At 31.6% G+C, this 26,909-nt stretch overlaps 2 protein-coding genes across 3 annotated transcripts in view; one reads left to right on the forward strand and one right to left on the reverse strand.

The window, feature by feature from the left end:
* LOC134701615 (BOS complex subunit NOMO1-like) overlaps positions 1–24,925 on the forward strand; it is a 52,106-nt gene extending 27,181 nt beyond the window's left edge. For both annotated transcript variants that reach the window (XM_063562753.1, XM_063562751.1), the window contains 9 exons: positions 1,337–1,453; positions 7,734–7,861; positions 8,988–9,132; positions 10,994–11,077; positions 12,834–12,944; positions 15,894–15,995; positions 21,191–21,310; positions 22,750–22,842; positions 24,154–24,925. In XM_063562753.1, the coding sequence (XP_063418823.1) occupies positions 1,337–1,453; positions 7,734–7,861; positions 8,988–9,132; positions 10,994–11,077; positions 12,834–12,944; positions 15,894–15,995; positions 21,191–21,310; positions 22,750–22,842; positions 24,154–24,324 (1,071 nt within the window). In that variant the 3' untranslated portion in view covers positions 24,325–24,925. The remainder of the gene's footprint in view (positions 1–1,336; positions 1,454–7,733; positions 7,862–8,987; positions 9,133–10,993; positions 11,078–12,833; positions 12,945–15,893; positions 15,996–21,190; positions 21,311–22,749; positions 22,843–24,153) is intronic.
* Positions 2,214–5,840, reverse strand: LOC134701636 (uncharacterized). The gene is made up of 2 exons (XM_063562769.1): positions 5,140–5,840; positions 2,214–2,724 (listed from the first exon to the last, which is right to left on the reverse strand). The coding sequence occupies exons 1-2, from the start codon at positions 5,824–5,826 to the stop codon at positions 2,707–2,709; spliced, it is 705 nt and encodes a 234-aa protein (XP_063418839.1). The 5' UTR covers positions 5,827–5,840; the 3' UTR covers positions 2,214–2,706.
* Positions 24,926–26,909: the final 1,984 nt, after the last annotated feature.

Genomic DNA, 26,909 nt, shown 5'->3' on the forward strand with positions numbered 1-26,909 from the left:
TTTCGACTAAAACTTTTAGGCCAAGTTCAATATAGATAGAAATAATTGTAAGCAGCAAGAATGTTCAGTAAAGTAAGATGTACAAACACATCACCATCACCTAAACACAATTTTGTCATGAATTCAAATGCATCCTTTGTTTAATATTCACATAGACCAAGGTGAGCGACACAGGCTCTTTGGAGCCTCTAGTTCTCTTTGTAGCCGTCTGAATGACTTATATAAATTTATAATATGAAATAAGGAGATGTGATATGATAGACCAAATGACTTAAATGCTAGCAGCCATAGGTCACTATTTTGCCTTCATCGATTAGCAAAACCCATACAGCACAGCAAGTTTTGAATGGGTCTGACAATAAAATGCTAAACAATTCAAATGTGAAAACCAATAGCCTAATTTGTGTACAAAACAACAAATGGGAAACAAATATGATATACATTTATAAGCCACAACCATTGAATTACACATATTTTAAGTGGCAGGGTTGAACAAGTTAGCAGGCACTCAACCCTCCCCTAACCTGTAACAGTGATGGAACAGCACAGCATGATAACAAACAATATATTAAAGCTGAGATTAAGTTTATTCAAAGGATCCATAACCTAGCATAGTCTAATTTATTGGTAACCCTATTACAGTTTGTATTAAAATTAAATGGTGACATTAAAAGTGGGATGAACCTTGGTAAAATAAACTTTTTAAAAGACTGAATACTGTAAACCAAATTATTTTTGGTGAGCGATTTATTTTCGCTACTTTTGCGATATAAATCGTCGTGAATATTTAAAACTTGGATCTTTCCTTATTAAACTTCATCAAGTAAATCAGAAAATGGCAAAATTAAATAGAAGCGAAGTGGTCAAGAAGGGTAAAACGTGAAATAAAGTATCCGGGAAAATAAGTTAGTTTACAGTGTTTGATATTGAACTATTGTAAAACTCTATTGAAATTTGTTAGAAGTTAGATTAAATCTGCACCTATATTGTTGTTTTACATTAAATCTACACCTATATTGTTATTGTTGTTTTACATTAAATCTGCACCTATATTGTTGTTTTACATTAAATCTGCATCTATATTGTTGTTTTACATTAAATCTACACCTATATTGTTGTTTTACATTAAATCTGCCCCTATATAGTTGTTTCACATTAAATCTGCACCTATATTGTCGTTTTACATTAAATCTGCATCTATATTGTCGTTTTACATTAAATCTGCACCTATATTGTTGTTTAACATTAAATCTACACCTATATTGTTGTTTTACATTAAATGTGCACCTATATTGTTGTTTTACATTAAATCTGCACCTATATTGTTGTTTTACAGGTGGTAGACAAAGTAGGGACTGCTCTACCTGGAGTGGTGTTGTCCCTTAGTGGAGATAAACAATACAGGAGTAATAATATTACACAAGAGAATGGTACAATTGTCTTCCCTGAACTGGTAATTAATCATTTTATTGTTATGTATATGTTAATGAGGTACAGTAGCCTTCTTTTATTTTTTTTCATCTTATTGAACACTGTCCAAAATAGGTTCTGAAAGATTAACTATGAGTTCACTCCTTCAATTTCAATTATGCTCTATATTTATGCTAATACAATACTTCAGTTTACAACATAAGTTTTTTTTTAAAGAGCGTAAATTCTAACCCAGACTGACCTTGTCCATATTCAGGTCTATGACAGTAACACAACATTTTTATCATTGACTTATTTAAGAATCCCCAAATGGCAAGATTTCTATCTAATAATTGGACTGGAAACTAAAATCAAGATTTGTACAAAGACAAAGATATTCTGGAAATTTGTATATTTATTCAATTGCAGATTAAATGAGACATGAATCCTTTACAATTTTTCAGTCACATAATTTTTGGAAAGATTAGAACTTGTTCTAAATCTTTACTTAGGCACCACCCTCCCTAACAACAGGACAGGTTAGCTACTGTTACTAAATGTATTCACACTAAAATAAAGTTCCCTATAGTTCTCATGTATGTGCACATAATACACAAATAAACTGAAAAAACTGGGTATTTTATTGGAGCAGTTCATTCAAGAATGTCATTAATGTGTGTTGATGTGCAGGCTTTTTTAAAAACATTTTTATTAGGTAAGTGGGTATTGATTCAACTAGTATGATTGACAACTGTCATTATCACTAAACAATCAGAGACAAGGTGGACTTTTAATTACAATTCAATTCAATTCAATTCAAAGCTTTATTTATAGTCGGCATGTCATATAACAAATAAACATAAGCTCTCTGAGCTTTTATAACCGACAAACGCATACATTTACATAACAATAATACACAATACAAATATTAAAACATAAAAGACATAGAACATACATTTCATGCACATTTAGGCTGCACTATTAAATACTATATTATACACATGCATAAGCACTAAAAGCAAACATAAAAACTAAAGCACAGCATTCACAAATTATAAAAAGCTTAGCAAACATTCACAAGAAGCAGCACTATTATATTTCAAGCTATAACATAAAATATAAAACTATGCACATGCATTGCAATGGCATGAGTTGCCATTCCATGAGTTTATTAGACTCTTGAATTGGGTAAAAGATGTTTCAGTTCTAAAGTGGTTTGGCAACTCATTCCATAGTTTGGCAGCAGAATATCTGAAAGATTTCAAGCCATACCTTGTTGTTCTTACGTCTGGTATTTCAGCTAAATTTTGGTATCTGAAAGAATATTTTGTTTTTTTAATATTTATAAGGTCATGGAGGTATACTGGATTTTCATGATTGAGTGTTCTAAAGACCTCTATTGCCATAGTTCTTAGGCGTCTTACTTTAAGTGATGGCATTTTTGATTTTAAAAGTAAGTCTTCATATGTGCTGTTGTGATCCTGGTAAATGAAGCGAAGTGCTCTTTCTTGTACTTTTTCAATTTTTTTAGTGTTGGCCTCGCTGCAGAAATGCCAGGACAATGAACAGAAATTAAAGTTTGACATGATAAAGGAGTGATATATTGTTAATTTTCCAAGTTTGTTTAAGTATTTGCCAAGTCTTTTTAATACATTTAGTTGTCTGGATGCTTTTTTGCAGATGTTTGATATATGCGTGTTAAAATTTAGTTCAAAGTCAATGGTGATGCCTAATAGTTTGACCTCTTTTTCACATTTTATTTTGTTACCTGCTAGATCAAATGTAATGTTTTTGCCCATTGTTTTTTTGCCAATTGCCAAAGCTTGAAATTTTTCAGGGTTTGCCTTCATTTGATTGGAAGAAAACCATTCTATTAGAGCCAAACTGTCTTTTTCAAGTGTGGAGATAACGGTGTCTATATCTCTATTTGCATAAGATAATGTGTTGTCATCAGCATAATTGTAGAGTGAACTGTTTGTGGTGAAGTGAAATATGTCATTAATGAAGATGTTAAACAGTATAGGACCTAGAATAGAACCTTGTGGTACTCCTTTGTATATGTTTTGCCAATTGCTCAGACTAGAGCCAACTCGAACACATTGTTTCCTGTTAGATAAGTAATTTTTAATGAGTTTTAATGAGGAAGTTGAAAGACCATATGCTTCAAGCTTAAGCAGTAGAAGATCGTGAGGGAGACAATCGAAAGCCTTAGATAGATCCATTAGAATTGAGCCAATAAACTTATTTTGATCAAGTGCCATTTTCCAGTCCTCTATAATCCTGAGTAGAGTAGTTTGACATCCATATTTTGGTCGAAATGCAGATAAGTATGGATGAAAGTGTGTATTGAAGTATTCAACTAGCTGGTTGTAAATTGCTCGTTCAAAAAATTTTGAAATTGCTGGAAGTATACTTACTGGTCTATAGTTGCCCACATCAAGTACGTTGTTCTTTTTATGCAATGGTACAACTTGTGCCTCTTTTAATTTGTCTGGAAAAGTGGCTGATTTAATAGTCTTGTTTATCAATTCAGTTATTGGTTTTGTGATAACTGGTTGTGCTAGTTTTAGAACCTTAACTGATATGCCATCTATTCCTGTTGCCTTTTTTATGTTTAATTTTTTAAGTTGTTTATCTACAAATTCATTTGAGATGGCACTAAATTCTAGTTGTTGTGTGGCAGTTTTGTTTTCGTGTATTTTTTTAACACTTGGATGGTTATTATTAGCAGGTGTGTTGTTGCCAATATCTTTAGCCACATTTATAAAGAAGTCATTGAAGTGTTCTGCTACTTTCTTTTGATCACTTATTATGTTTTCTTCATCACATAGAATGATATTTTTTGTGAAGTTGCTACCTTTGTTTGTAATAAAAGGTTTAATAGTAGGCCAGAAATCAGATGTTTTTGGTCCGCCTATGCAGCGTTCGTAAAAATATGTTTTAATGGATTTTTTCTTTATTTTATTGACTAGATTTCTCTGTTGTCTATAGAGTTCCCAGGTATTACCTGATTTTTGTTTGTTATACCTGTTGTACAGTTGTCTTTTTTTGTATACTGCTTTTCGTAGCTCCTGGTTCATAAATGGTGCTGGTTGTTTACATTGTTTTCTTTTTTTCAATGGAGCATGTTGGTCTAAAACATTTACCACAGCCTTTTCAAAATCTGAATATGCTTGATTAATATCATCTTGATCTATTATTTTAGAAAATTCAATTTTTTCTAAGTCTGAAATAAAATTATCTTGATCTAAATTTTTAAAGCTTCTATAAGTTTTATATTCTGTGGTCTTATTTGAAATTTGACCCTTTATCTGTACACTGATCATATTGTGAACATCACTAATACCAGTATTAAAAATTTCTTATATTCATACATAAACTAGATTTATTTGTCAGTACAACATCTATCAGACTTGGATTATTCCCCTTTGTATGACATGTAGGTTCATGGACCAGATTTGTTAAATCACAAACATCACAAGCATCTTTTAAAGTATTACTTTTCTCATTTACTAGCATATCATAATTAAGATCACCTAACATTAAAATATTATCATATTTTGTTGAAGCTTTGTCAAAGGTATCTATAAAGTCTTTGCTAAATTCTGAATTTGACATAGATGGTGGTCTATATAACCCTGTTATTAGCCATTTTCTATTATTGACAAATAGGTCTACACAAATTGATTCTACTGAGTTAAATTCTAAATTACACTTCCTGTCACATACCAGATCTGATCGAGCATATGCGACAAGTCCTCCCCCGTTCTGATTTCTATCTGCTCTCCAAAAATGATAGTCATTTACACGAAACTGAGCATCTGGAAAAGAACTGTCTATTTTAGTTTCAGCAATAAATAACATTTCAACTAGACTAGATGATAGCAAGTCTTCGATTAAGCAAAATTTATGTCTTAGGCTATTTATATTTAAGTATGCACAGGTGAGTTGCATTGGATGTCTCTTTTTAAGTTCTCTGAGTTGGTCAAATACATCATTTTCACTTGGTGAGTCATTACTGGCTAATGTGTCATTTTGGTAAATAAGTGATGATGAAAGTGAGGAGAAAGAGTTTTCCTCATTACTATTGATCTCATAGGAATTGTTGAAATAGGAGTCGCTGAAGTGAAACGAGTTGCACTCTGGACATACCCATGGATCGTCAGTATTGCCCCACATCTTATAATCTGTTGGGGTGATGTTCGCACATTTGATATGCCACCAGCAGTAGCATGATTCACAGTATATTGCACGATGGTTTTTAGCAACTGGTCTATGGCATAGGCCACATGGATTCTTTACTGGACCAGGATTTAATGATATATCACCGCTTATTATCAGAATTATCATTAGTCTATGACATCTTTGTGATATATTTATAGGTTGAAAACATAGAGGTGGTCTGCTGTATTTCATATGGTAAAACAGCATTGAATGATTGTCAACATGCAGGTCATTTGCAAGGGTTACCTCATAATTATAAAATAGCTGTTGTTTACTATTTACACAAGTTGAAGTGCAAGTTTGTGTTGGTACCTAATTGGTAACTAATTACAATGCCCAAACTGCCAATCAAATTGACCACATTACCTATCTACATCAGTCTTACATAATTGTACAGACTTCTCCAATATGCATCTAATTCTTAATACACAAGTATTTGACCTCATAATTGATTACACAAATGTGTGTATTATTTGTTTGATATTTATAAGGATGATAGATTTATTTATTGCCAATTACTTTTGATCTACATTACATAAAGTAATTCTGTAAATTATATCTGAAAGATAAATGATTAATGGAATAGCAAGATCTTAAAAAAATGAAATATGAATATAAATATGTATATACAAAAGGTATTCAAGAATGGCCTATAATTTACTTGATAAATTTCCAATAATCATCTGTAATTAATCAACAATTTAGATTAGTTCACTTTTTTATCAGGAATTGGCTTTAAACAGTTTTAAAATTTATAAGCTTTTAATAATAAAAAACCATTGTTTATTAGTTTATTTCCCATCAATCATTATATCTATTTTAGTCAATTGAATTTTTATTAGAAGTAAATATATATTTTTGCAATCAAGAAAGAATCCACATTTCAATAACATTAGTTTTTTAATTAGTTAACGTTGAAAAATAAAATTGAAAATGCCCTGTGTTGAAAAATACATTAATAAAATTGAGAATGGAAATGGGGAATGTGTCAAAGAGACAACAACCCGACCAAAATAAAAAAACACAACAGCAGAAGGTCACCAACAGGTCTTCAATGTAGCGAGAAATTCCCGCACCCGGAATTAATGAATGAATGAATGATCTTTATTCTCATAAACCAAATACATAGTTACAGAGAAGATATAACAATAATATATATAAGATATAGCATGTGTGAAATACAAAATTAATATGATAAATATTTACACAAATGATAAATAAACATATAGTTGTATTAACCAGGAGGATAGACTTTCACAGAAATAGATTTAATAAATCTACAAAGTTTCTCAAGTTCAACAATATTTTGGGTTGAACATACTTGTTTGAATTTGATAACATTTATATTTTTAATACAATAATGAGGTAAGTATTTGCATCTTTCATCTTTGAAATAATTACAAGACATGATATATATAATGGTATTCATCACCAATGTCACCTGAGCCACAAAGGTGACACAATCTTTCAGATCTTGGTATGTTGCGCCACCTTCCCGTCTCAATGGGCAAACGGTTATTCCCACATCTAAATTTACATAAGGTTATTAATGAATTAAATGGTAGTACTGATAAATAGTGTTCAAATTTAAAAACATTTTTGTACAATCTATAACACAGCCCCTTGGGCGAAGTGTTCAGTTCTGTTGACCATTCTTGAATGAACTGATCTCTTAATCTTTGCTGAACACTCAATACAACCCAACGTTTCTCAAATAAGTTGTGACTTTGCCATATATTTGACATTCCACAGTCATCAAAAATTTTCTTTATATATAATATCCATTTACTATCATAACCATAGTTATTAATATTTACATATAACGGCTTATATAATAAACATGATATTTTGCTCTCTTTTCCTTCTTGTAAACGACACCAGAAATTAATCATAAGTGACTTGACGGTAACAGAAATGGGACATCTTCCCAATTCCCCATAGACCATAAAATTGGGGGTCGAATTTTTTAACCTCAATATATGTTTGCAAAAACGCAAATGAACTCTCTCAAGAATATCTAAATTTTCGAATCCCCATATCCCACACCCATAAGTTAAAATTTGTTCAAAAGGCACTCAAAAATTTTATTATATTTGTAGGGACCTGGGAAATATTTCTTGAGATCCATGATGAAAGAATACCAGTTTGAACCAGCTTCCCAGCTTATAGAAGTATTAGAAGGTACCACAATGAATATCACTATTAGTGGAAAGAGAGTAGCATTTAGGTAAGTTGTCTCAGGTCATTATTTTAGACCCCACCAAATATTTTCGTCTCAAAACCTGATTTATTATGAATAAATGATGAAATGAGGGTCCTTCCTCAAATTCAGGATTTTAAATCTTTCGGTTCACATCATACAAGAAGCTATAATAGTTGAAAACAATTCAAACAGGAAAATCAAAGGTTACTGCTAAATGCTTAATTGTGAACATGAGGTTTTTTCATTGAGGGTGCAGCCCAAAGTGAAATAACTTGTAAGGGTTGACAATTTTGGATATTCATTGCTTCTAAGGAGCCACAATTGTTTTATTATACCAAAGGAATCATTGACCTTATTTTAGTAACAAAACAAGTTTGAAAATACATTTTTGTCACAGCTACAGGCGTGGAAGTTCTTGTATGTACAACAAAAGTTGAATCTTTTTTGTTAAATATTGATGGCCCTTAAAATAAACTCATCATAGATACCAGGACTAAATTTTGTATATACTTTGTATTATATGAATTTTGTATTGAAAAGGGCTGTTTATGAGAGATATCATCGTCACTAGATACATGTCAAAAGTCTTATTTCCTTGTCTTTTTATGGGCTTTCTGTAACATAAACATTGTCATTTTGTTTATTTACTTCTGTGACCTCATTTTCATGGGAGATAACTTGTGTACAAATCATGGAGCTGAATATATAAAAAAGAAGATGTGGTATGATTGCCAATGAGACAACTATCCACAAAAGACCAAAATGACACAAACATTAACAATTATAGGTTATTTCCAGGTGATCAATAGGGTAATTCATTGCTGGTATAAATTTTAACGGTTAATTGTCCTTCCTTGCAATTGAATGAAAAACAACTGAATTATTCCATGTCACTTGATAATGTGATAGAATTGTTTGTAATATATATACGGTATAATAACACATTTTAAAGAACTAATAAATGGTACCAAATATCATTTTAAAAAATGCAATACCTTTAATCATTACTGAACTTTATACCTTAACATAATAATGCCAAGATTTTTTATAGTAAGTAGAAATTAGTAACTAAGAAATAATTTTATGAAATCTTAATATTATTATCTATTATTTTGTCAATCAACCTAAACACCACTTTCTTACATTGTAGTTGTTATGGCCAAGTTACCTCATTGAATGGAGAGGCTGAACAAGGAATAATTGTAGAAGCCATGGGAGAAGGAGAAGGGTGCTCCTTGTTTCAGGAGGAGTCTAAAACAGACCAAGAAGGACTTTATCGTATAAGAGGTCTTCAGGTAATGTTACAATACTATATCAGGTATTGTAATTTTCATTAGTTCAGTGAGAGATTACCTGAGAACTATACTCTTATTTTATAGAATTGTAGATAGAAAATTACAACTAATAATATATTCAAATGAAGTTAGGCAAAAACTTTTTAGAAAATTATAGACTAATATAAGATTCAAATGTTCAAATATACTCAACAAATGTCCTAACACATTAATTCACAAATTCCTGAAGCATACTGGTTAATTGTCAGTGTTGTTTGGCCACAAGTAACTTAAGGATGTACTTAGGTGAGGTTTGGGAATTTGTGTCATATTTTTCGGACTCCTTGTTGTTTTTCCATACAAAACAAGGTAAATATTTTGCCCCATAACACCAAGGTCATTTACCAAAATTTTAGAAGATTCTCAATTATCTTATTTTGTTTTTGGACCCAAATATTACCAATGCAAACATTAGGTAAAAGCCGGAGTCAGCCTTTTCCGTCATATTTTAAATCTAAAATATCTCTAAAAGGAGGCCGATGACCTATCAATATTTTTAGCTTGTTTTAATTCTTAAAGAATGCTCTACCAGCTTATAGTATCAATTTTAAATCTTGAATTATTAATTTTCACCGAACCTCACATAAGTACATCCTTAAATGTTGTGTCTTCAATTATTTATTCATATTGACCTTCAATAAAGTAGATAAATAAGGACTTGGAAAGGAGTAGGTCCTCAAATTTCAGTTTCATCTGACGAAAGATTTTTACCACTTTTTAAACACTTAAGTGTCTATTTCATATGATTCAATTAATTTATGTGCAAGATTTTAACTTATTAAGTCATTAAAAACGATCCGATTCAAGCTCAAATATGGAAAATCTACCAAATATCCCAAAAAATGTCACTTTTCAGATGTTTTTTGTCAAAAACGGAAGTGGCCGCATCCGTGTTCATCCTCAATCTTTACATATGTCATGTATTATCATCAAATACAACTTCCGTTTCAATATTTTGGATGAACACGAATGCGGCCACTTATGTTTTACCCGGAAACCGTGTAAAATTTAACTAAAATGATGGAATTGTAAAGATTTCAGTAATTTAGCACGACTTCACGGTGCTAGTACCCAATATATGTGCATTGTAGTGTCAAAAACAGACAATATTTATGTAGCAGAACCATTCTGCTATCCAATAACTAATCAAAAATTTACATTTTAACAATTTTGTAAAACCGCTATATTTTGGGGCCAAAAAGAGGTCTTACCGGACCTACTCCTTTCCACACTTTCACAATATAAAAATAAGGAGATTTTGTATTGATAAAAGCAATTATAAGTCACCATATGTCCTTCAGCAATGAGAAAAACCCATTTCTGAGCTGGGGAACTTCCTTTTGTTTGAAGAGTCTTGATAATCTATATTATGTCGTCCCACTGTCTATATCACTCTGTTCAGCTCTTAATATTATTCTGTATCATGTCTTTGTGACATCAAATACGTTGATCCCGCCTTAATAACTTTGACCCGGACATATAAGCGACGTCATAATGTTTGAACCGACGTTAATAACTTTGACCCGAACTTATCAAGTCATCTTTTGTGTGCTGGTGAAACAAAGAAAACACTTCTGAAACAAGCAAATATAGCCTGAAAAATCAATTATCAGATTATCTGCATATTGGTATTGTAAAATATCAGCTGCTTGACATTATATGAAGGCTTTGTGAGCTTGTTCGCTACGCTCACTCAACAAAAAATCTTATATTATGTCTAGCAGGTGATATTTTACGATATCAACATGCAGATAACCTGATAATCGGTACATATATCGTTGATATTTGAAAGAAAATACATTGAATATGCTTTTCTTTACAGCCAAAATGTACTTATGTCATCAGATTGAAAACTGAAGTTAACAAACACATTGAAAGATCTGCACCAAAATCCAGAAATATTATGGTATGTAGTATTGTGTCTTAGAAATGAGGTTCCCAGAACATATCATAGATTACTCTTTTATTTGTATACTTTTACTAAATTAAATTGTCAGAGGAATACTCAGTATGTACCAAGTTTGAATTTTTTTTACTGTACATTCATTCAACCTTTATACACAAGTGTGAGAAAAAAAGTAAAACTTCAGTTGGAATATAAGGATGTTTTCAGGGATGCTGTGACCTGTGTCCAAGCAATATGTCATGGTATAGCATTGAAGTTCCCAATTCATGCTGTTTGGGGAAGTTTTGGGGTGATATTTCAAGGACAAAATAGCTTGATTAGATCACATGTTTTTGTATGTCATATGAATTTGTACTATGCATGCTTTTTCAACGAAAAATGTGACATCATAATGCATTCTTGATAACACAAAATCCCATAAAACAAGAAATGCTGTTCTTAATAAAAACAAACTGAATTTTTTATTCATTTATCCTGGGGGACACTCAGCTGTTATCATCTGTGTTATGGACATTTATAAAATTTTATCACTGGTTGTTTCAAGAATTTCTGTGGATAAACTGGCAAATTTCATACAAATTTATTCAAACACCAATTCAACATCAACACTACTAGGTTTCTCTTTGACACATTCCCCATTTTCATTTTCAATTTTATTCCTCATAGCCTCCTTATAGGCTTCCTCATAGCCTCATAGGCATGATAGCCTCATAGGCATGATAGCCTCATAGGCTTCCTGATAGCCTCACACATTTGTTTTGAACCATCATTCCAATTGGATTGGTGTGATGTCAAGCCAGGGGTCTATACTTTGCTACTTTTCAGTATGCATATAGCTAGGCTCTTGGTTTTTAATTTAAATTTTTAGCTGAGTAGATTCCCCCAAGGGCCAAATTATGAGTGATTTATATATATATAAAATAAAAGTTTTACTTCAATTATGATTTATGTTTAATTCAAACATGGATACCACTGACATTACTACAAAATATTTCCCAGAAGTTTATTTACAAGATAGGTTATATTAAACAGGAAAAATTAGGTAATACTATTGATGTGAGCACTAAATCCTTAATTTTACATATCATGAGTTCAAAGGGTGAGTTCTAAAAGAATTCAGGGGTAATTAAATTATTAAAACTACTATGAACTCATTATATGTGACCTTGAGGATTTTGTTCACTGACACATTTATTAACAAAGTTGAAATATAGGGCAGAAAGTTATAGCAGGATGGTTTTAATTGTCAGGAAATTGCAAGAAGGTATCGGGTTGGATATTTACTGAGGTGTTAAAACACACATTTCCCTATTACATAACAGATTACCAAAGGAAAGATACAGTATAAACAATAGACAATTAAAATAAGATTAGTACTACATCACATCAAACATAAATTATTTTACCCTAAAAAGTTTTACAAAGAATCAGAACACAATCCAAACATGGAACAAAAGACAATTAAACATATTCAGGATCATTTCTGAGAATTTTGTATAAATGACAAATAAACTAATCCAGAATTTTGTTTAAATTTTCTGATAAAGTTGGCTCAGGATACAAAAGATGCTTTCCAAAATCAAATTTTTAATTTTATTATTTTAAACATCACTCTTTCCATATATATAGTTTCCATATAATGTGATTATTTTCTGATTTGACAAATTTCTTACCTATCACTGAAACTTTCTCAAATGTAACTGAAATTTACTTAAGATGTAATGACTATAGTTTGTGAATTATTTTTTCATTACAGATAGAGAATTCTGATTTCATTGGAGTTAACATCATTGCTTTCCGTAAGATGAACCAAATGGACATCAGTGGAAATATTGTCTGTCATGACGATTACCTGTCTACTCTAAAGGTAAAATACACATTAGGTGAAATATTGTCTGTCATGACGATTACCTGTCTACTCTAAAGGTAAAATACACACTAGGTGAAATATTGTCTGTCATGACAATTACTTGTCTACTCTTAAGGTAAAATACACACTAGGTGAAATATTGTCTGTCATGACGATTACCTGTCTACTCTAAAGGTAAAATACACACTAGGTGAAATATTGTCTGTCATGACGATTATCTGTCTACTCTAAAGGTAAAATACACATAACAGGTGAAATATTGTCTGTCATGACGATTACCTGTCTACTCTAAAGGTAAAATACACATAACAGGTGAAATATTGTCTGTCATGACGATTACCTGTCTACTCTAAAGGTAAAATACACACTAGGTGAAATATTGTCTGTCATGACGATTACCTGTCTACTCTCAAGGTAAAATACACTTTAGGTGAAATATTGTCTGTCATGATGATTACCTGTTTACTCTAAAGGTAAAATACACATAACAGGTGAAATATTGTCTGTCATGACGATAACCTGCTTACTCTCAAGGTAAAATACACTTTAGGTGAAATATTGTCTGTCATGACGATTACCTGCTTACTCTCAAGGTAAAATACACTTTAGGTGAAATATTGTCTGTCATGACGATTACCTGCTTACTCTCAAGGTAAAATACACTTTAGGTGAAATATTGTCTGTCATGACGATTACCTGTCTACTCTCAAGGTAAAATACACTTTAGGGGAAATATTGTCTGTCATGACGATTACCTGTCTACTCTAAAGGTAAAATACACTTTAGGTGAAATATTGTCTGTCATGACGATTACCTGTCTACTCTCAAGGTAAAATACACTTTGGATGAAATATTGTCTGTCATGACGATTACCTGTCTACTCTAAAGGTAAAATACACATAACAGGTGAAATATTGTCTGTCATGACGATTACATGCTTACTCTCAAGGTAAAATACACATAACAGGTGAAATATTGTCTGTCATGACGATTACCTGTCTACTCTCAAGGTAAAATACACTTTAGGTGAAATATTGTCTGTCATGACGATTACCTGTCTACTCTAAAGGTAAAATACACTTTAGGTGAAATATTGTCTGTCATGACGATTACGTGTCTACTCTCAAGGTAAAATACACTTTGGATGAAATATTGTCTGTCATGACGATTACCTGTCTACTCTAAAGGTAAAATACACTTAACAGGTGAAATATTGTCTGTCATGACGATTACCTGCTTACTCTCAAGGTAAAATACACATAACAGGTGAAATATTGTCTGTCATGACGATTACCTGTCTACTCTCAAGGTAAAATACACATAACAGGTGAAATATTGTCTGTCATGACGATTACCTGTCTACTCTCAAGGTAAAATACACATAACAGGTGAAATATTGTCTGTCATGACGATTACCTGCTTACTCTAAAGGTAAAATACACATAACAGGTGAAATATTGTCTGTCATGACGATTACCTGTCTACTCTAAAGGTAAAATACACATAACAGGTGAAATATTGTCTGTCATGACGATTACCTGTCTACTCTCAAGGTAAAATACACATAACAGGTGAAATATTGTCTGTCATGACGATTACCTGTCTACTCTCAAGGTAAAATACACATAACAGGTGAAATATTGTCTGTCATGACGATTACCTGTCTACTCTCAAGGTAAAATACACATAACAGATATTTTCAGGAATCTGATAAGTAGGCATAGAGTACTGGTAACCACCAAGTGATATCCATGTCAAATTAATAATAAATGAATTACTTGAACGTTGGCCTGCATTAAGTTCAGTTTTCAGTTTTCAGTTTTGTAAAAAACAAAAAGCCACATTCTTTTGGATGGAAGCAATCCTATATAGGCCATATACTTTCGTTTAAACTAATGATATCTTTCTGCTGTGTTGTTTTAGGATTGTAAATGAGACAACTAGTTACAAAAAGTTAAATAGTAAAATACATGGGAGCATCAAAAACCATTTTAAAAAATCTTCACCTATAGTGTCCTTCACTTGAAATTGGCACCATGTTTTTTGTCAAAATTTTATTAAATATTGACCAGCTTTACTAAAGATCACGTTTTTCAATTAGAGGAAGAAAAATCCTGTCCAAATATCCACTATTGTCCTACTTTTTATTGTGTTTGCACTGTATAATCCTGACCTTCACAAAATCCAAGATTATTTTGTTTGGTGGAATCCGACATTGTTATTACCGGAAGTGTTGCCGTGGAGTTCCACATGCTCCCATTTTCTTGTGTCTCTCAGAGCTTTTCATCATCTTTACGTAAAAAGCGCTGGAAATTGTAGCATCAATGACAATGATATTACCATAGAGTAACGAATGTTATGGTATAAGGGATCCTCATAGAAACCAAGATGGCGGTTTTACAATGTAAATAATCTTGAAAATGTGAAGGTCAGGATTATACAGTGCGAACACAATAAAAGGAAGGACAGTTGTGAATATTTGGAAAGTATTTTAGTTCCGCTTAATGAAAAACATGATCTTAAGTTAACGCAGCCTATCTTTATTTGACAAAAAAACATTGTGCCAATTTTATGTGACGGCAACTACAAGCATATTTCGAATATTGCAAGAGAAAAAAATACAGAATGTACATCTCAATAATTTATTTTTTTTTAAGTGAGAAAAACTCACCTTCTACAGAGTACATGTAGATGAGCCTTTCATATATTTAAAAGTAAAATCACAAAAATACAGAAAGCTGAAGAAATTCCAAACAGAAAGTCCCCAATCAAATGGCAAAATCATTAAATGAATGGGTAACAACAACTTGTATTCCTTACTTAATACAGGCATTTTCTTAGGTACTTAAAATATGGTGTATTAAACCTGGTTTTATAGCTAGCTTTAAATTGCCTTTTCCAAATCTTCTTTATTTTGAAAAATAAAGTATGCTATTTCTTTTGTAGATACATTTGTACAGAGATGACAATGTAGATTCACCAATACATACAGTAAATATGGGTGTGACATCATTCTTCTTTCTCCCATCTTTACCTATAAATAATGAGGTAAGTTATTGATACACAAATTAGCATGGATGTGCAAAAAGTAAATGGATACCAAGGTGGTGAAAAATGTATAAAGTTAAAGAAAGGCAGGCAACACCATGGTTAAAAAAACAAGGTTTGAATTCAAACAGTCTATGAATCACTAGAAAAAGAACAAGTGATTTAGCAAAACACCACCTAAAAATTGATTGTGAAATCATGTGTTTCAAAAAGTAAAGCAGTTGCTGCTCCATTAATAGTAACATTGTCCTCATATTTGTCTGGCTGGGTTTGGGATTGTAACTTTAGATTTCCTAGCTTGATTGAGATAAAACATAGCGATGGAAAATAAAAGGACGAGAAAAAATGTTATTGATTTTGGTGTCAATAGGATAATGGTCACTTTTTATTAGCTCACCTGGCCCGAAGGGCCAAGTGAGCTTTTCCCATCACTTTGCGTCCGTCGTCCGTCGTCCGTCGTCGTTGTTAACTTTTACAAAAATCTTCTCCTCTGAAACTACTGGGCCAAATCAAACCAAACTTGGCCACAATCATCATTGGGGTATCTAGTTCAAAAAAATGTGTGGCGTGACCCGGTCAACCAACCAAGATGGCCGCCAGGGCTAAAAATAGAACATAGGGGTAAAATGCAGTTTTTGGCTTATAACTCAAAAACCAAAGCATTTAGAGCAAATCTGTCATGGGGTAAAATTGTTTATCAGGTCAAGATCTATCTGCCCTGAAATTTTCAGATGAATCGGTCAATCGGTTGTTGGGTTGCTGCCCCTGAATTGGTAATTTTAAGGAAATTTTGCTGTTTTTGGTTTTTATCTTGAATATTATTATAGATAGAGATAAACTGTAAACAGCAATAATGTTCAGCAAAGTAAGATCTACAAATAATTCAACATGACCAAAATGGTCAGTTGACCCGTTTAGGAGTTATTGCCCTTTATAGTAAATTTTTAACCATTTTTCGTAAATTAAAGTAATCTTTTACAAAAATCTTCTCCTCTGAAACTACTGGGCCAAGCTAATCCAAACTTAGCCACAATCATCTTTGGGGTATTTAGTTTTAAAAATGTGTGGCGTGACCTGGTCAACCAACCAAGATGGCCGCCACGGCTAAAAATAGAACATAGGGGTAAAATGCAGTTTTTGGCTTATAACTCAAAAACCAAAACCTTTTGAGGAAATTTGACATGATATAAAAATGTTTATCAGGTCAAGATCTATCTGCCCTGAAATTTTCAGATGAATCAGTGAATTGGTTGTTGGGTTGCTGCTCCTGAATTGGTAATTTTAAGGAAATTTTGCTGTTTTTATACGACCGCAAATTTTGAAAAAATTTTCGTCGTATATTGCTATCACGTTGGCGTCGTCGTCGTCGTCGTCGTCCGAATACTTTTAGTTTTCGCACTCTAACTTTAGTAAAAGTGAATAGAAATCTATGAAATTTTAACACAAGGTTTATGACCATAAAAGGAAGGCTGGTATTGATTTTGGGAGTTTTGGTCTCAACATTTTAGGGATTAGGGGCCAAAAAGGGCCCAAATAAGCATTTTCTTGGTTTTCGCACTATAACTTTAGTTCAAGTTAATAGAAATCTATGAAATTTTGACACAAGGTTTTTGACCACAAAAGAAAGGTTGGTATTGATTTTGGGAGTTTTGGTTTCAACAGTTTAGGAATTAGGGGCCAAAAAAGGGCCCAAATAAGCATTATTCTTGGTTTTCGCACCATAACTTTAGTTAAAGTAAATAGAAATCAATGAAATTTAAACAAAATGTTTATGACCACAAAAGGAAGGTTGGTATTGATTTTGGGAGTTTAGGTCCCAACAGTTTAGGAATTAGGGGCCAAAAAGGGACCCAAATAAGCATTTTTCTTGGTTTTCGCACCATAGCGTTAGTATAAGTAAATAGAAATCTATGAAATTTAAACTCAAGGTTTATGACTATAAAAGGAAGGTTGGTATTGATTTTGGGAGTTTTGGTCCCAACAGTTAAGGAAAAATGGGCCCAAAGGGTCCAAAATTAAACTTTGTTTGATTTCATCAAAATTGAATAATTGGGGTTCTTTAATATGCCGAATCTAATTGTGTATGTAGATTCTTAATTTTTGGTCCCGTTTTCAAATTGGTCTACATTAAGGTCCAAAGGGTCCAAAATTAAACTTAGTTTGATTTTAACAAAAATTGAAACCTTGGGGTTCTTTGATATGCTGAATCTAAAAATGTACTTAGATTTTTGATTATTGGCCCAGTTTTCAAGTTGGCCCAAATCGAGGTCCAAAATTAAATATTGTTTGATTTCATCAAAAATTGAATAATTGGGGTTCTTTGATATGCCAAATCTAACTGTGTATGTAGATTCTTAATTTTTGGTCCATTTTTAAAATTGGTCTAAATTAAAGTGCAAAGGGTCCAAAATTAAACTAAGTTTGATTTTAACAAAAATTAAATTCTTGGGCCTCTTTGATATGCTGAATCTAAACATGTACTTAGATTTTTGATTATGGGCCCAGTTTTCAAGTTGGTCCAAATCAGGATCTAAAATTATTATATTATGTTTTGTGCAATAGCAAGTCTTTTCAATTGCACAGTATTGTGCAATGGCAAGAAATATCTAATTTCACAATATTGTGAAATAGCAAATTTTTTTTTAATTAAGAGTTATCTTTCTTTGTCCAGTATAGAAAGCAAGAAATATCTGCAAGAATTTTTTTTAATTGGAGTTATCTTTCTTTGTCCAGAATCAACTTAAATCTTTGTTATATACAATATACAATGTATATTCACTTTTTACTACCAACTGATAAATTTAAATAATCTTTACCATTCAGTGATAACAAGCAGTTTTTTTACATCTTACTATTTTATGATGTATTTAAATGAGTAGTTATTGTTGCAAACTCCATTAGAATATTTTAATTGAAATTAGTTTTGGAATAAGGGAAAGGGGGATGTGAATAAAAAATTGGGTTCAGTTTTTCTCATTTGAAATTTCATAAATAAAAAGAAAATTTCTTCAAACATTTTTTTGAGAGGCATAGTGAATTGCTCTAAGAGAAAACAAAAATTTTAAGTTCATTTGAATACATTCATTCTGTGTCAGAAACCTATACTGTGTCAACTATTTAATCACAATCCAAATTTAGAGCGGAATCCAGCTTGAATGTTGTGTCCATACTTGCCCCAACCGTTCAGGGTTCAACCTCTGCGGTCGTATAAAGCTACGCCCTGCGGAGCATCTGGTTGGTTTTTATCTTGAATATTATTATAGATAGAGATAAACTGTAAACAGCAATAATGTTCAACAAAGTATTATCTACAAATAAGTCAACATGACCGAAATGGTCAGTGGACCCGTTTAGGAGTTATTGCCCTTTATAGTCAATTTTTAACCATTTTACGTAAATCTTAGTTATCTTTACAAAAATCTTCTCCTCTGAAACTACTGGGCCAAATTAATCCAAACTTGGCAACAATCATCTTTGGGGTATCTAGTTTTAAAAATGTGTGGCGTGACCAGGTCAACCAACCAAGATGGCCACAAAGGCTAAAAATAGAACATAGGGGTAAAATGCAGTTTTTGGCTTATAACTCAAAACCAAAGCATTTAGAGCAATCTGACTTGGGGTGAATTTGTTTATCAGATCAATATCTATCTGCCCTGTAATTGGAAGATGAATCTGACAACCTGTTGTTGGGTTGCTGCCTGTGAATCGGTAATTTTAAGGAAATTTTGCTGTTTTTGGTTATCATCTTGAATATTATTATAGATAAAGATAAACTGTAAACAGCAATAATGTTCAGCAAAGTAGGATCTATAAATAAGTCAACATGACCAAAATGGTCAATTGACCCTCTAAGGAGTTATTGTCCTTTTTAGTCAATTTTTAACAATTTTCATAAAATTTGTAAATTTTTAATTAACATTTCCACTGATACTACTGGTCCAATTTCATTATAGATAGAGATAATTGTAAGCAGCAAGACTGTTTAGTAAAGTAAGATTTTAAACACATCACCATCAACAAAACACAATTTTGTCATGAATTCATCTGCTTCCTTTGTTTAATATTCACATATACCAAGGTGAGCGACACAGGCTCTTTAGAGCCTCTAGTTTAGCTTGTTTTTTTATCTGCTTGATTGGAATAAAACAATACAGTTGGAATATATAGGGATTTTTGGTCAAAGGTTTTGTTTAAAAAATATTTCTTGTAGGTAACTTGTTAAAAAAAAGGTTTATCATTCATACAGGAGACATATTTAAATAATAATATATAGATATAGGAAGATGTGTTATGAGTGCCTATGAGACAACACTTCATCCAAGTAACTATTTATTTTATCCAACAACCATAGTAGTATTTTGATCCCTTGGAATATAAATGTTTTCTTGCAATACAGTTTGTGGAGCTTTAGTTGGTAGTATAATTGAGAAACGAAATGGGGAATGTGTCAAAGCATCAACGACCCGACCATAGAGCAGACAAAAGCCGAAGGCCACCAATGGGTCCTTAATGTAGCGAGAATTCTTAGGTGTCCTTCAGCTGGCCCCTAAAAAATATGTTTACTAGTGCAGTGATAATGGATGTCATACTAAACTCCGAATTATACAAAAGAAACTAAAATTAAAAATCATACAAGACTAACGAAGGCCAGAGGCTCCTGAAATTTGGACAGGCTCAAAAATGTGGCAGGGTTAAACATGTTTATGAGATCTCAAACCTCCCCCTATACCTCTAGCCAATGTCAAAAATTAAACACATAACAATACGCACATTAAAATTCAGTTCAAGAGAAGTCTGAGTCCAATGTCAGAAGATGTAACAAAAGAAAATAAATAAAATGACCATAATACATAAATAACAACAGACTACTAGCAGTTTTAAAACTGACATACCAGCTCCAGACCTCCATTAAACTGATTGAAAGATTATGTCTTCATCATATGAATATCAGGCACAATCCCTCCCGTTAGGGGTTTAGTATCATACTACATGTATCATAAAATATATGAGAAGAACCTAACCTGTGTCATGCCAACAACTGTTTTTTTTTAAATAAATGTGTTTAGTGTCTGCTTTCCCTTCATTTATCTTGTGGTTTGGCTGTACTCGTGAATGCCATGAAAACACTTCTAAAAATAATAACTCAAAATGTATAAATTTCTTATGACACTAATATCATTTGTTTCCCATTTCAGAAATATCTGATAAGAATAGAGAGTTCATTATCTAGGTCATCATATGACTATACATTACCAGAAACAGAGTTCCTAGCCAATCAATCTTATAAACATTTTACAGTAGATTTTACACCACAGGTATGTATGAATATTAATCCATTCGTATTACTTTATAAGTAAACAGAACATTTTAAGAATTCTTATGATTCAGTTCAATTTGAAATTTAGACTCCAATATAATTTGGCAATCACAGGATTCATTTTTTGTCTCAGTATCTTGTATTCATATACCATCTTGTTGGAGAAAAAGCATGTTTCAATTCAGCACAAAAGTTAACAAGGACCTTAAACACTGAAATTCCAAACAATGGTTGTGAAGAGTTCTAAAAATTATCACACAAATTATAAGATAAAAATACATTTGAAAAATCCTAAACCACTTTTGACTTGGCCACTTAGGTCTGAACAAAAATGGTACAGTTTGGTTTCATTTGTTTATTCTGCCAAGTAACTCTTGTAACCAAAATTTTTTGAAAATATAAAGGAAGTAAAGGAAGTACTATCATTATTTTTGGTAAAGATTGCATGAAATGCAATCAAAACCTATGATACACAAAATAAAGTGCATTGATCATAACATTCTATACATCCTATTCATGAACATTTACAGAAATTTATCAATTAGGAATTGAATGCTTCTTTTTGTAACTTCATTGGGGTGTTAAAGGGTTGACCAAAGTACATTTTGTATCAAGCACTTCATTCTAAAAATGCGCACAGTCAACACTTTTACAACCATATGAAGTTACAAAAAGAAGCATTCAATACTTATGATTACATTTTTTTCAGCTAGGATCATAACAACACAACTTTTATCATTCTTTTTTATCTAATTCACCTGTGCACTTTATTGTGGGACCTTGTGTTATCATGAATGATAAGTTTTATTGAGTAATGCAATTGCTTAAGGAATAACATGTGATGTGCAGATAGCCAATCAGAATAACGTTTTATAATGAAACATACATCTAATGTAATTATTGTAATATATCAGATATTTGAAGCACAAAATAATGTTACACTTGTCAAGAAAATTACATAACTTTTGCAACATGCAGGAATCTATTACTGTTCTAAAAATAGGATGATGTCATTATTTAAAATCATCTATGAAAAATTTGGTGTTATCTTCCTTTGCCAAGAATTGCTGTTTAATCAACTACAACCAATGCAATAATTAATTTTACTTCCCACTGATAAATTGAAGCAATTTTTACTGTTCAGTGCTTACAAGCACTTTGATTTTTCTTCTTAAGAAAAGCTGTAAACAACATTTAGCTTTGTTGATAATTTGAATTCACAGCAGTTGATAGTATTGTTTTGGCAACTAAGTGGTTCAGCAGTACAAGTTCCTTTGAGTTTACAGTATTGCAGAATTTTTCAGGTCAAAGGGTACATTGTTCTTGTATGCATTTTTGTATTTTGTCATATTGATTTAAAAAAATACCTGTCTTGTGAATGAAAATAAGAAAATATCAATTAGCATGAACTAAAGTAAATTGTATATTTTTTTTCAGAGGAAATCACTAGAACAAGAATTAAATCAAGGATCGTTCCTTATTCTACCTTTGACCTTACTGTTAGCCTATGCTATTTATAATTACCAAACGGTAAGTGTTCAGTTAAATGATTATTAAGATGATATTGAACTGATGGCAATTTTTTGGGTTGACGAATTAAAAAAAGTGAGACTAAGGCATGCTGTTTCCACCATTGGTGTTGGAAGTGGCAACAATATATTAGCTTGTGATTACTGTAAATTCAGAAATTATTGCGTGCATTTATTATTGGGGTTTTTGTCATTTTAGACTAAAATGCGATTTTTATTTTTACTATTTTGAGAAAAATCCTGTTTAATTTATGTAAAACATTTTAAAATGCGAGTTTAAATTATTGCGTTTACAACTCTGTCGCATTTTTCGCAATAATAAAAACCTCGCATTAATTTCTGAATTTACAGTATGTCAGTTTTTGAGTCACTAGGTTAATGATATCAAGTATGCACTTGTAAAAGCATTGGCACACCTCATTTCCATTAAGATTACTTGAACCCCCCTTCAGTCATGATTTATGGACTTCAATGATTTGCTTAGTTTCATGTTTATATATTACCATTAAAGTTTCAACACTTGCATCAGGCTGTCAAAATTTGCAAAACATGAGCCTTATCTTGGTGTCAACAGTCTATTTTAAATCTAACAAAAGTTAAAGGGAACTACTTGAGAAGCCACCTCATCCAAGTATTTTATGTTACTGTGGATTCTTTTATTTTCGTTGGTACCAATTTTCGTGGTTTGAGGAAAACTTACCTTTTCCTGGATATTTAATTTCGTGGTTTTGGCATAGTCCACCTTCATTCTTTTAGAAAATTCATAATTCGTTGAACATTTGAATTCGTGGTTCTCCAGTACCCACGAAATCCACGAAAATTGGTATCCAACGAATATTAATGAATCCGCAGTATTCACTTATATTGGTTTTATTTGATTGTTTGCTTTTGACTAGTTGTTTTTTTTCCCCGTTTGTACATTATTTTCTTTGATCATTTTCTTGAATTATTCTACTCAGTATGCCAGCTGTATCATATGACACATACAAAGCTTAATATTATAAATGATACAAACTGAAGAAAGATAGGTATTTTAGTAAAAAGACATGGAATTTTGTAAATCAATATTTTGTTTAAGATTAAACTGAATCGTTCTGTTTTTTTGTGTAGGTTTTAATTTCTTTTACATCTAATTACAAAAATATTATGTTACATTGATAATATTACCAGAAAAGGATCAATTTCATGAACATCAATATTCTGTTATAAAAATATTGCAATATTTTTGTAACAGAAAGTTATGAAATTTATAAAACTATACGTAATTTCTAAATATGTATATTCTACATTGTGCACTTTATCTCTTTTTCAGCTGTTACCTTTTATGTTAAGATCAGTTCAACAGATACAGACAATGTTAACAGTAAACCAGGCTGATTTGGTCCACACTTCACAGAGTGGAGGGGGAGGGGGAGGTGATTCATCATTGTACAGTGAACAGGCTCAAGCAGCTAAGAAGAAAGCTAAACCAAGAAAAACATAAACTATTAAAAAAAACTTGGGATTGATTTTAAATTATTTATAAATAACTTTATTAGGCTTAATCTCACTACTGTGGATTCATTATTATTGATGGGATGCCAATCTTGATTGATTTCTTGGTTATTCTGAAAGTTCAATGAAGATTTTTTTTCTATAGGCTTGTATACAAACCTTTGCAATGATATCATATATCCACGAAAACCCCATTTCCCCCAAATCCATCTGAATTAAAACCTAGAAAGGTAAATGAATCCACAGTGATATTCATCAGAGATTTTATAAGTTTTTGAATTTCAATCAGTTATTTTTTATGAAAAAAAATAATATTGGTTATCTTTGTTTTATATTTGTTGTTTTTATTGTTTTTAAAAAGGGATAAGCATAAGATATTTGAAATATTTGGTTATTAAAAAGATGGAATAAATATAAACATAAGATATTTGAAAGCTTTGAAATCTTTGGTATTGAACAAAAATCTAAACATTAAATATAGTTGTTAATTTGTATTGAACTAAAAGTTCAGCCATTCTTTCATCATAAAATGGTTTTATTTCTTAGAAATTATTGATTGGTTTTCACAATTTTTATGTATATCTTAAATATTTTTTTTATACATTATGGAATGAAATACTTTATAGTAAAAGCATTTTTTGTCTGAATCTTCATTTCATTTTATCAGAAGCATAGACATCATTGTACATTCCCTCAGTGTTATTCTAACGTACTACATACACATATTTAAGTTCTTCATGTCATATATTACATGTAATGTGATACAAACTCAATGTGTGTAAGCTATTGGTAGTGAAATAGGTGTTGAGAGGTTTCATGAATAAAATTTAACTTTCATGGAATATATTTTACTGTTACGCTGAATGATGAATGATTTTGTTGACTGAAAACTTGAAAAATATGAATTATGAATTTGAAAGTCAGAATAGAATTGTCTTTTTGTAAAAAATACATTGTAATGTTTGTCAATGCCTTTATTTAAACAGATTCACATATTATTTTTTGTATATATGAAAGTAAAATTGAGAACTTAACCATTGTTGTTTTTCTCCTGTAGTAAACCACTGTATGAAACTAGCCAATTTAAAATGCCATTAGTGTGTTTCTTCTGAGTGTATTGATATTATTGAGAGCAATTGTTGTTGAGTGACAGGAAAGAAGAAAATTTATAGATTTGATGATCACATTTTGAGATATGTAAAATATGGTGTATGTTTCTTGAAAGTGCAATATTTATTTGTTAAGAAGTAGCATTTATAGATCAAGGCATAATTGTTTATAGTCACATTTCAAAGAGTAGATTTATGTTAATGAATTAAAGACATATCATTTGGCTATCAAAGGAGTAGGTCCAGTAAGACCTCTTTTTGGCACCAAAATAGAGCAGTTTTACAAAATTGTTAAAATGTAAACTTTTAGTTATTTATTGGAAAGTAGATTCTGCTACATAAATATGAGCTGTTTTGACAATGCAACATTTAGTCATTCTAAATTACTGAAATCTTCACAATTTTAGCCTTTTAGTTAAATTTTTTACGGTTTTGGTCATAAATGAAAGTGGCAGCATTTGTGTTCATTCTCAATATTGTAGTGTAAAATTGAGAATGGAAATGGGGAATGTGTCAAAGAGACAACAACCCGACCAAAATAAAAAAACACAACAGCAGAAGGTCACCAACAGGTCTTCAATGTAGCGAGAAATTCCCGCACCCGGAGGCGTCCTTCAGCTGGCCCCTAAACAAATATATACTAGTTCAGTGATAATGAACGCCATACTAATTTCCAAATTGTACACAAGAAACTAAAATTTAAATAATACAAGACTAACAAAGGCCAGAGGCTCCTGACTTGGGACAGGCGCAAAAATGCGGCGGGGTTAAACATGTTTGTGAGATCTCAAACCTCCCCCTATACCTCTAACCAGTGTAGAAAAGTAAAAGCATAACAATACGCACATTAAAATTCAGTTCAAGAGAAGTCCGAGTCTGATGTCAGAAGATGTAACCAAAGAAAATAAACAAAGTGACAATAATACATAAATAACAACAGACTACTAGCAGTTAACTGACATGCCAGCTCCAGACTTCAATTAAACTGACTGAAAGATTATGATTTCATCATATGAACATCAGGCACAATCCTTCCCGTAAGGGGTTTAGTATCATACCATCATAACATATATGAGAAGAACATAACCCGTGTCATGCCAACAACTGTTTTTAGAATAAATGTGTTTAGTTCCGACGCAAAGACCTTATCAGTGACTCAATATTAACGCCAAAATATGCAATCTTTAATGACTTGACAACAGTATCGTAATTATATCCCTTCTTAATAAGTCTATTCAAAGGTTTTGTAAGTTTATGAGGTGAATACTGACACCTTTGTGCTTTATAAAGAATATTTCCATAAAAAAATGGATGTGAAATACCTGAACGTATAAAAAGTCTGCATGTTGAGCTATATTTACGAATGATGTCTTTATACCGATGATAAAATTTAGTAAATGTTTTGACTAGTTTGTGATATCGAAAACCCTGGTGTAATAATTTTTCAGTAATACATAAATTTCTC

This window comes from Mytilus trossulus, unplaced genomic scaffold (assembly GCF_036588685.1).
Source record: "Mytilus trossulus isolate FHL-02 unplaced genomic scaffold, PNRI_Mtr1.1.1.hap1 h1tg000247l__unscaffolded, whole genome shotgun sequence".
Taxonomy (NCBI): domain Eukaryota; kingdom Metazoa; phylum Mollusca; class Bivalvia; order Mytilida; family Mytilidae; genus Mytilus; species Mytilus trossulus.

What these genes read in the sequence shown, in the direction of transcription:
- LOC134701636 (XM_063562769.1), bottom strand. Translation starts at nt 5,826, where the DNA reads ATGAAATACAGCAGACCACCTCTATGTTTTCAACCTATAAATATATCA.